Genomic DNA, 11,714 nt, shown 5'->3' with positions numbered 1-11,714 from the left:
TGTTTCTAATGCATCAGCTCTGAAGTTGTGGTTTTTTTAGCTTTCTGCCTTCTGGAGAAAAACGGTTGCTAACAAGATCTGAATCAATTTGTTTTTCATGAGAAGAGATAAAACTGAGTTACTCAAGCAGTGAATAAAAAGGAAAGTACATACCAGTCAAGCTGACGAGTGTGATTTGTCTAATATAAGATTTCGTTAAATTTAATTCACAACACGGCTAAAATTCTCAAATGGGTTTGGTATGTCAGTTATTGGATTATTCACTGCTCCTGAAGGTTAGTGGTCCTTCACGTCCTGTGACCTACAGTATACCATATAAAAGTCACTTGGTATAAAAGAAATAAGCACTTTGGAGAACGATGTTACTGTAAAACCAAAGTCTATACTTGTTTGTAATTAGCTAACGCTAACCTGTTTTTCTCCCTTTTTTTTAACATTTGGATACGCTGACAGGTTATATAATAGTTTTCAGCTTTAGATCATATTTTAAATATACATTAATATTTAAAAAATAAAGCCAAATAGTAAATATAAATGTTAAAGGTATATAGAAATGGTTAGTACGTTCGCCTCACACCTCCAGGGTCTGGGGTTCGATTCCCACCTCCACCTTGTGTGTGTGGAGTTTGCATGTTCTCCCCGTGCCTCGGGGGTTTCCTCCGGGTACTCCGGTTTCCTTCCCCGGCCCAAAGACATGCATGGTAGGTTGATTGGCATCTCTGGAAAATTGTCCGTAGTGTGTGAGTGTGTGAGTGAATGAGAGTGTGTGTGTGCCCTGTGATGGGTTGGCACTCCGTCCAGGGTGTATCCTGCCTCGATGCCCGATGATGCCTGAGACAGTGTGTTCCTCCACCTGCTCCCTACTCTCCCTACAGATCACAATGTCATCTACAAACATCATTGTCCACAGAGATTCCTGTCTGTCAATCTGTCCATCACCACAGCAAACAAGATGCGACTCGAAGCCGATCCTTGATGTAGCCTCACCTCCACCTTGAACTCCTCTGTCTGACCTACAGCACACATGACAGGGTGATGAGAGAGGAGCTATGGTACTGTATGAAGATGTCAGGAGCGGCGTCATCGGGCATCGAGGCAGGATACACCCTGGACTAAGGATACACCACTAAACCACCGTGCCCCCCTCATAAAAAAATAGAAACAGAAAATTATGTCTAGAAGTCATTACAAGCTCATGTACTTTATAAAATATTCTGCTATTATATAAATGATGCAGTGATATGTTCATACTCATAACAGGTCTTATATAAGGTCATAATCCATTCTGCTAGGTAAAGCACCTCTGACAGGATTAGACACCTGTTTGTTGTGAGCCACAGTTTTCTGTAGAATTTGATAAATGAGTCAGTAAACTGCTGAACAACAGAGTCTGTTTTTTAGTCTTAGCCGTGACCAAAGTAATCGTAAAGTTATAAGATGAATGCAGATAGAAACACAAAAATAAATATGCTGCCACTGTATATTAGCCAAATGTGGTACAAGACTGTTTGAAAAGAAAGAAGTGAGAAATCAGAAATCAGCTCGAATCGGTGCTTGAATTAACTTTTTCTTTTTCACAGCTAGCAGCTAATGCTTCATACTTCCCTGCTCGGCTTGCGGTTACGTTTCAACATAACTGACTTCTCGAGAAAATGTTTGGTAATGCGTTATGATCACACACGTTTTTTCAAGTGATTCACTGAATTTCCCTCAATTTTAATAGAGAATAAAAACTATGCAATGTGGCTCGGCCTAACAATGACACGATTTGGTGTAATACAGTATGTGAGATGTGTGTGATGAAGTAAGCGAGTGTGGGTTATTCAGATCGTTCGATTCTGATTCGCTTGCTTCAGAAGTCTCCTCCGTCATTTCCTTTATTAGTAGCCGGTGAATGCGCTGGTCCTCATGTCACAGCGGTGGGTCTCTTTTCACACTGCACTTAACAAAGTAAAACAGGGCTGTCAAGTGTCACACATGTCTGGGCTTGTGCTGAACTGTTTTATATGGGAGCAACATTACAAATGATCTACAAAGAACAAAGCAGTGCTAAGGACTGAAAGTAAGTTGTCCTAGCTACTGTACATAAACGCTGTGTGTGCAACTTGCTTCAAACAAAGTAAAAGACAGTGCGGACAAACAACACAAAACATGACAATACACACAAATCAGCACCGACCAAACACCATTTTGGATCCGGAGTGGTCGCCGCTCGCTATCACCGGTTACGTGGGATTATCAAACCCTGCTCTGCTTATGCAGATTTAACCCCATATTGTAGTGCTAAAATGTCATGTTAGAGACACATGACTATCTTAAAAGCACCAAAAAAGATTAGAAAGCGTTGCAGGAACAATAACATGCTCGGGCACAGAGCAACATATACTGTACAATATTATATTATTATACATATACATAAATATGGGGGGAATTTGCATGTTCTCCCCGTGCCTCGGGGGTTTCCTCCGGGTACTCCGGTTTCCTCCCCCAGTCCAAAGACATGCATGGTAGGTTGATTGGCATCTCTGGAAAATTGTCCGTAGTGTGTGTGTGTGTGTGTGAGTGAATGAGAGTGTGTGTGTGCCTTGTGATGGGTTGGCACTCCGTCCACACCTGAGATAGGCACAGGCTCCCCGTGACCCGAGAAGTTCAGATAAAGTGGGTGAGTGAGTATATATATATATATTACTTAAAATCTCCAGAAACGTCTTCCAACACACTGATGTACTGTAATATGTCTTTTATGCAACCATATAATGTATTTACCCAATCACCGAGATTGTTGCATCTTTGACAGAAAAATACCTTTGACGTAAACTGCATGTTCAGCTCCTCTGTATGTTCCTGCATGTTTGGTGTGAAAGTGAAAAATGCAGAGTTCACATATGTCAAGTTTCACATGATGTATGAGGCAGTGACAATGTTCAAACAAACAGGAACACGACTTTTGTAAATGACTTTTATATTATAGATCGCATATATACTTATATACAGACACATATGGTGTTGGTTTGCACAGTTATAAGCAGGTCATTTAATACAGACGAGGTTTGGTAGCATGTTTTACTGATGGTAGAGAAACCTGCAAACCCCAAGAAAACCAACCTGCACACAGGAAGCTGATATGAACTCTGCACAAATAGTAAAATTATAGTCAAACTGCTGCTGATTTCCTGTTTGAGGCATTTCGTTTCCTTGCCACTTTTATTGTACATATAAAGATAAATACATTCTAAAAATTGTTCAAAATTGTTATTTTTGAATTGGCTAACTAGCATGTTACTGTTTTTTTTTTTCCTGCTCTTATCACATATATCTTTATCATTCAGTATTCTACATCTCTACACAATAAAACCTGGCAACTGCCTCAAGTGCTATTCTAAGTGAAAAATGTTTCCCTGCAAAGAAAAAGCTGCAATTTCATATGTGCACATGATGAATCATGCTGTTAAGTAAAGAAGAAACCACATGAGAGAGAAAAAAAGGAAAGGAAAGAAAAAAAAATCACCCTGCAGATGTAACGGCACATCCGGAAATGAGTACAAATTAAAAGTATGCTTTTTTTCTGTTTTTTTTTTCATTTAAATAAAGATTAAAGCACGCAAGAGCAAATCTTAAAATAAAATAAAATGCGAGTTTTATCGTGCACTTTTGGAATTTTAATACACGTTAAATTTATAATTTATATTTTAGTTCATTTGTCTTCAGAGTCAGACTGAGACCTACCGTATGAGTAAGCTGAAAAAAAAAGGTTAGAAAAAAAAATACTCTCTAACGTTTGCCTGGTAATGAAATGATTAAATCGGTCGTCAGAATTCCTGTTAAAATAAAAAAAGAAAAGAAATAAGTGTCTTGATTATGGGTTTATTGTGCAATTGTGTTTTTAGTGTTTTTTAGCTAGCAGTGTATGAGAAAGTTTCATTTGAAGTACGCACCATCCTGCTCCGGTAGTGTTGGGGTATAGGGGCTGCGGTCTGACCCAGTTTTCACACCTCCAAACCTGATACTAGTTTTGAGGTTTGAAAAGAAATAACATTGAAACAATCATAAGTAGATTATTCGTCTTTCATTTCTTTCCATCTGCTTTTTTTTTTTTTCACACGAGTCTACGTGAAGCTAATTTCATAATATATCAAAAACAACTTAAAGGTTTTAAATCAGATTGTGTCATTTCCTGAAATCTACGCTGAAGTTTGATAGTTAATCATTTCTTTTTCTCTTTTTTTAATGACATAAATCGCTTGTAAGCAGGAGATATATAAATTTATGAATGCAAATGAATTTTCGTAAACATTTGATAAGTACATTTGCCAAAATTGCTGACAATGAAAATAAGGAGAGAAAAAAAAAACACGAGAATTGTCGAGAAGCAAAAATAAAACACTACCTACTGCGAATTGTATTTCACATCCCACGTCCTTTCTTCTGCGATGAATTGTCTTTTCTACGAGGAGAATTTTATTTTGTCTGCTGTTTTATTTTAGTGTTTAGTCTTTCATATCGCCACAGAGTTCAAATGTTCGACATCGATTTTAGATTCAAATAAAAATATTAATATAAATATAAAAAAAGCTTTATTTACTAAAAGAATCAATAATCCTGACCGATGTAAAGACATCGAGCCTCATTTTTACGGGTACAGGTAAAAAAAAGTGATTTTTATTTATTTATTTATTTATTTATTTATTTATTTATTTATTTATTTTAATCAACAATTACATTTTCATGTTCTAGAATTTTTCATATATAATCCTTGTTTTGTAATAAAGACATCTTTTCTCTCATAACTGCATAACCAGTCACTGTCTGGCATTTTGGATGCTCATATAATCTAATAACATGTTTGTTTTTAACAAAAATTAAGTTTGAGTTTTTTTCTAAACATTTATGTAAGGACTCTCCGGTGTTAGTGTTTTGTGTTCTGCTTCAGCGGACTTCCTGTAGTTTCGTGTAGGAAATAACTGTCCATAATTATTATAACTAAAATGGTAACAGAAACTTGTCCAGGAAATAGAACTTTATCTATATCTATATCTATCTACATATATCTATATATATATATATATATATATATATATATATATATATATATATATCTATATATATATATGTGTGTGTGTGTGTGTGTGTGTGTGTGTGTGTGTGTGTATAAGTATGATGTGTAATTTAAAAATTGTAAAATTGCAAAATTGCTGTATGAAGCAACTTAAACATCTTAATACAGTAGTATCGTATAAAATTATTACTGCATTGATATTTAACATTTTCAGAGATGCACAAAATACAATAAAACAGTGTCCCAGTTTGTTTTGTGCTGTTTAATAGATATTTTTGATATATACATAGAATTTCACACTAATTCAACAAAAAAATAAAAGCTGGCACAAAAACACATACGACATTCTGACACCGAAGAACCTGACAATTCGCACGACTATTAAAAAACTTTTAAAAACAGAACGTTAAAGATATCTGAACCTGTACAAATACACCTCACACCCAATTAATGCCCAGGTTTTTCCACACTAGACTGTGCAATCCGTGTCCCCACCCACATGTTTACTACAGCTACGTTTATTAGCTAGCTATTAAAAAAAAATCGTCTAAAATTCGAATCATTTTATACAGTCATCGAAGGGAACGAATATTCAATTCAAGTTTATTTGTATGGCGCTTTTTACAATAGACATTGTCTCAAAGCAGCTTTACAGGAACATAAACATAGAACAGAAGGTAAACGTAAGGAGAAATATAGAGAATTAATATAGTAATAGTAAATATGGCCTCTAGTATTTTTTATGTTAGCAACTGACCGTTTAATGTCGTACACCTTCAGTGTCAGGTCTAGCCTGCAACTCCCATCATGCACCAGGACCTACTGTACTAACACGGCAGAAAAAGATTCTCTCAAATTCGTCCCCATCCCCCACATCGTCCCCCACATTCATCATGATGTTTTCAAATTTTCAGTAGACCCGATAAGCTGCTATACAGTACGTTCATCTACACTTACAGCTCACTTTAGGGGTGGATCATAATTTTATCCGTACAATATGCTGTCATGTATAAGATCTGTCTGTGTCATCTGTGAGGAATAAAGACACCTGGTAGTCATTCATTTTTTCAGTTTCATCATAATTATGTTATTGTTATATATATATATATATATATAGTTGTCAGACAGTGGCGCTAGATATAATACTTTAATATTTATATTTAATACATCCTCGATCCTGTAAAAAAATGGGTTTAAATTAAAGGTTAAAACTCCACCTAACGCTTGTGTCACTTCTGCAATAGCTGTGGGATTATGTCTAATTACCCTGACTCTCAAGTCTGAATATGCAAAGCATTGCAAGTTTGTACAGTAAAAAATGTACAGGTCTTTAACCGGCCGAACATTCAGACACCGACCGAGCGTTCGTCTACACTTGTGGTCTGTGAATACACGGAGGATGCGGCGCGGGTCATGTAGCTCTTCATGCACTGCACATGGAAGCATGGTGTCTGGCGGAGGAGTCTCCCGAGTTGCCTCCTGAACTTTTCCCCCACGAACACATAGAGGAACGGATTGAGGCAGCTGTGTGAGTACGCTATGGCTTCGGTGACTTGCAGCGTCAGATGGATGCGTTTGCTGAGCTCACATTCTGAAATCAGGATTTCCCGCAGTTCCAGTGCTTTAATAAAGGCTGCGATGTTGTACGGTATCCAACAGCAGAAGAAGACCAGCATGACCACCGCAACAAGACGTACGGCCAGTTTCTTGGACGTACGCAGCAACAGAAGCCTGCGGAGCACCATCGAGTAGCAAAATCCCACAATAACCAGTGGAATTAGCAGACCCAAAATGTTCATTTTAATCAAAGCCAAACTTCTCTTAAACTTATCAACATCGTTTTGGTAAGCGGAGCAAGTTTTGGTTTCATTCCTTCCAGTTGCAAGGTACACTAGCTCAGGAAATGAGGCTGCAATAGCTGCAATCCAGATGATCACGCTACCTAAAATCCCATAAGCCTTTGTGCGGATTCTCAAGGCAAACACAGCATGGACGATCGCCAAGTATCTGTCGACGCTCATCAACACGATGAAGAAAATTCCTGCGTAAAATCCGATGTAGTAAAGACTGAGGACCATCACGCACATGGCATTACCAAAGACCCAGGTATCTCTGGCGTAGTGAGCCAGGAAGGGGAGAGTGAAGATGAGAAGAAGGTCAGCGATGGCCAGGTTCAGGAGAGACACATCAGTCATGCTTTTTATCTGAGCTCCTCTCAGGATCACCCACAACACCAGCATGTTGCCCAGGAAGCCGACCACGAAGTACAGCGAGTAGAGAACCGGGACAAAATGACTTGCATGGGAGCTGAATGTACACGGTTCTCCTTCAGTGGTGTCAGTTTCGTAATATCCAGAGTAGTCATATAGTGCGCTGAAGAGAAAAGAGCAGCATTTAAATATTATGGAGTTGTATGGTACACGAGTATGGTACATGAGTATGGTACATGAGTATGGTACATGAAGTAAAATAAATAAATAAATAAAACCTACAGCACCACAACTTCATGATTAATGGAATATTATTTCTATTTGTTTAGTTTTGAAATAGATGTACTGTATTCTCTCTGTGTTACTCGGTATCTATTCTGTATTGACGATTGACAACAATAGTTATCTGATAATATAATGTAAGATCAGATCTATGTCAGATTTTGGCCAGATTCCATTCCAGAATAGTAGCTACTGTAAAACTGGGGCTGCACCTGAAGCACTTCTGCAAGTCAAAATGAAATCTTTTAAGGAGGATTACACGAAATACTCGACTCACAGTAGGAGTTTCTGAGAAGGCAATGATAAAAAACAAGACACGCCTGACGAACGTGCATCGTTAAACTGCGTACTTGTAAAGAAAATGATATAGATATAAAACGTCAAGCCACCTCTTCACATTAGGGTAGAAACTCTGTGCAGAGTGCAGAAGCAGGAATTGGTCCCTAACTCTGCACAGGCACTTGTATAGCGATCGAGGAGCCGGAGAGATCTGGCTATATGAGTGATGACACAAGGACAGGAGCCTATATGTTGTGTTCTTGCACTATAAGACACTCGAGATAGCTTTTCCCCTACATGTTCGTGTCATATTTAGAAACTGCATTACAACAACATCAGCGCATTGTAAGATGCCATCACTGAGACTTCAGTGCACATAATAAAAAAGTATTTTTGTCAGAATATTTTTTTTGTATGATTCTTTAAACTACAACAACCATCTTAATAATGAGCAAACATTCAGGCTGCTTTTCTAATGAGAGAAATGACATGTTATACAGTAGCAGTGATGTGATCAGGTGTGTATGTTGTCAGTGCAGTCACACACACACTGGTGCACGTGTGATTAGTCGCTTTAGAATGAAGATTCGCACGTGTAAGTAGAGTAGAGTTAATGTCGTTACACTGAATTAACCGAAGGAAGAAATGAACGGAGAAATCGATACTAAGAAAAGTTCTCATCTGTCCTGTCAGTCATCGTGGCTCACGTATCAAGTCATACCTGTAGGGTTTGGTGTTTCACTGAACTACATTTATTATAGAGACACAAGGGTACATGACGGGCCGGAACAAATCACCTTGCGCGCCGGATCCACCAGTTGTAATAGGTTTATTGTATTTAATATCTTTGTATGCTTTATATTACAATTCCCCTTTAAAGGAAGTAAGGGGTCAAGTCCCTGTTATATATATAACACACAAAGCTTTTAATTTTTGCTTAAATTGTCAAAATTTCAAGTAAATGATTCTTCTTTTAAACTACAACCAGTTACGACAGATATGTCATTACTCTGTGTAATAGACACACCGGTGTTTAGTGCATGTTCATCGAACTGGGCTTCGGGTGAATGCATGGTGTGATGACATCACATGACAAGTTTTGGTCTGAATCTGCAGGAAATCTGTGTATTTTTTTGTTTTTTGTTTTTTTGTAGAATTTTGTGGAATTTGCTTGATTTTGTGTTCATTTCTGATTTTGCAGAATTCAGGCACATCTGATCAGGACCACATGTGTCGATCTTTTTTTGTAAAGTCATGTCTAAGTGTTTTTATAACTCATACTGAACCGGAACTGATTTTTTATTCAGTTATTATTTGTCCAATTGTTTTTTTTATCATGTCATTTCTGTTGATCGACGGATTTCTGTAAAAGTAAATTTATAAATTTGTTTACTTTTACATCATTTATTTATTATTTAACATCATTTGTTAACATCAACTCCCCAAATATACAGATCCTATCGGACAGATTCGAGGCCCGTTTGGATTTCCACAATTCATGTTCACGATTTAAGAAATTCTTTTGTATTCAGGTTCATAAATCCTCCCCATTAAATGCAACTATAAAAGGATCGAACTCATAATATCTAATAATAAAAAAAACAATTATACAAATTATAAAAAAAATTATACAATTATACAAATTATACAATAAGAGATAGAAAATGATACAGGAATTGCTTTTATGTGCAAAAGTGATTTCTTTTGTACTGTATATATTTATTATTATTATTCACACACATCTCTAATGCTCCAATAAAAAATTCATTCATTGTTTTAGAAATTCGAAATTCTGACTTATTTTTGAAAGTCAGCATTTTTATTTCTTCCCCACAACACGATGCAGTTTTTACCAAGAATATTAGCCTTCCTGCATTACATCTTGAGGAATGCACACAAAGGAAGCACTGTACTGAGTTTCTCTATCAAACGATCTAACCATGTACTATAAACCTTAACCACATCTTAAAATACCACCCAAAATGACACGATATCTTGCAGCAGCTGATGAAGGTTTTTCCCAGATGGAATCTTTTTTATTTAAGTTTTAAAGGTTCACTATATTAAATAGAGCTGTTTGAAAAAAAGATAGATATATCAATATACTTTTTTTTTGCAATGAACAAACAACAGATCACCATTTCTACTGTGTTCACGATACACCTTTGTGGATAAAAGTGCACTTGTTACTTTATTAAAGCGTCGTAATGCAAATATCGATATAACCTCCTCGTGTCTGCACTCGTGTTATAAATAGATGCCTTAGTGCTGGAAATATTTACACATTATAATCAGATTAAAAGCTCTTACCCTTCATCAGATGTGTTATTCTCGTCACTGGCAACAACATTTTTTAAAACACTGCAATGCAAAAAAAAAAAAAAAAAACATTATTATTATATTATATTATATTCCTATATCATATAAAGAGATATGCACCAATTAAAGAAATAAACATTGGTTTTTAAAATTATATTGTTTTCACCTTTGTATTGTGGAGCTCCAGAAGCTGCTGCTGTCGTTGGACATCTTTGCAGATTAACAATACTTTTAAACAATTCTGCTGAGGGTTTGAATAAAATGTCACAAAGCTGCAAACTGCCTTAGAAGGTGATGAAGGAATCTGAAAGGTTTCGCACACACAGTGTAGGTTTCTACTGAGTTTGTTAGAAGAAACATACTGTATAAAATAGGAAAGAGTTCACGAGTGAAACACAGAAGACGTGAGATCAAAATAAACGAACGCAATAACGTCGGCTTAACTGTATAATGTTGGGGGGGGGGGGGAGTTTTGGCAGAAAATACTTACAAAAATTCCAAAACCGATGGACTTGGCCTAAGCGCCTCAATGCCAGATTGTGAAATAAGACGACAGGTGTTTGAGGTCTCTGGTTTTGACACTTCCGCTCTGTGAAGAGTCTGGGGGCTCTTTGCAAAAGTGCATAACCTGCTGCATTTAATTAAGGTGCTGAGAGCAAGCACAGGATTGGCTCTCGAGATATTGAAACCGAGCTAGGGGCTAATGTTCTTCTGCAATGAAGTTCAAACATTTTGTTTTTTGAGCTTGCAAGACGCCGACTGCTCAAGAAGACTTCTTTGTTTGTGAAACTCACACTAGAGGTATAAATGTAACCTGAGGAAATTTCTCTCATGACGCCTGACACGGTGTAAATAAATAAACCTCTCATGTATGTGTAACACCTATACCACTAATCTACCTCCAGGGCACGAGTGGTTTTCAGCGAACGTAAGGTGTACAAAGGAAGTTTTCTAGCAGGGTTTGACTGAGGTTACACCAGGGAAGATGACTTGTGATATTAGACCAGAAGGCTGTGGAAACACGACCGCATTTGTGATGGCAAACTTTTTTTTTTGCTTTTAAATTTTTTCTCCGAAAGCATCGTGTCGAAGACCGAACGAAGACCCCATCGCTTTTATACTCTATTACACGTTCATTTAAAGTGAGTCACCTGAATCACAAAAGCTGGCTGAAATATAGAACAGTCACATCATTTGTGGTTCCACAGACATACGAAATAGTTCACTGGGTCACTGGAAAGAGAAACAACTTCTGATAATTCATGACGTTTGTCGACTTGACCACAGTGCAACTTACGGTACTCGAGGTCTAAGATGAACGCTGCAAAAAATAGACATGTGGAATTCATTTTTTCATTCTTTTTGCCCCGAGACAGTTTCATATGTATTCCATGAAACTGCACATTTTATTGAACAAAAATTCTTATTAAAAAATTAAAATGTAATTCATTTCAAATAATAAAATTTATTTGTATATCACATTTAACAATGGACATTGTCTCGAGGCAGCTTTACAGAACATAAGGAACATAATACAAAAGTTTAATATTACACATTATTAATATTAT

At 36.9% G+C, this 11,714-nt stretch overlaps 1 protein-coding gene across 1 annotated transcript; it reads right to left on the bottom strand.

Annotated features, from left to right (window-relative positions):
* Nucleotides 1-6,141: 6,141 nt before the first annotated feature.
* Nucleotides 6,142-11,527, bottom strand: LOC113662731 (C-C chemokine receptor type 5-like). Its single transcript, XM_027177805.2, has 4 exons — nt 10,637-11,527; nt 10,313-10,450; nt 10,138-10,188; nt 6,142-7,429 (listed from the first exon to the last, which is right to left on the bottom strand). The coding sequence occupies exons 2-4, from the start codon at nt 10,354-10,356 to the stop codon at nt 6,403-6,405; spliced, it is 1,122 nt and encodes a 373-aa protein (XP_027033606.2). The 5' UTR covers nt 10,357-10,450; nt 10,637-11,527; the 3' UTR covers nt 6,142-6,402.
* Between the last annotated feature and the right edge of the window lie 187 nt (nt 11,528-11,714).

This window comes from Tachysurus fulvidraco, chromosome 3 (genome assembly GCF_022655615.1).
Source record: "Tachysurus fulvidraco isolate hzauxx_2018 chromosome 3, HZAU_PFXX_2.0, whole genome shotgun sequence".
Classification (NCBI taxonomy): Eukaryota; Metazoa; Chordata; class Actinopteri; order Siluriformes; family Bagridae; genus Tachysurus; species Tachysurus fulvidraco.
The sequence above is the reverse complement of the archived record's forward strand: the minus strand, read 5'-3'. Positions and strand labels throughout refer to the sequence as shown.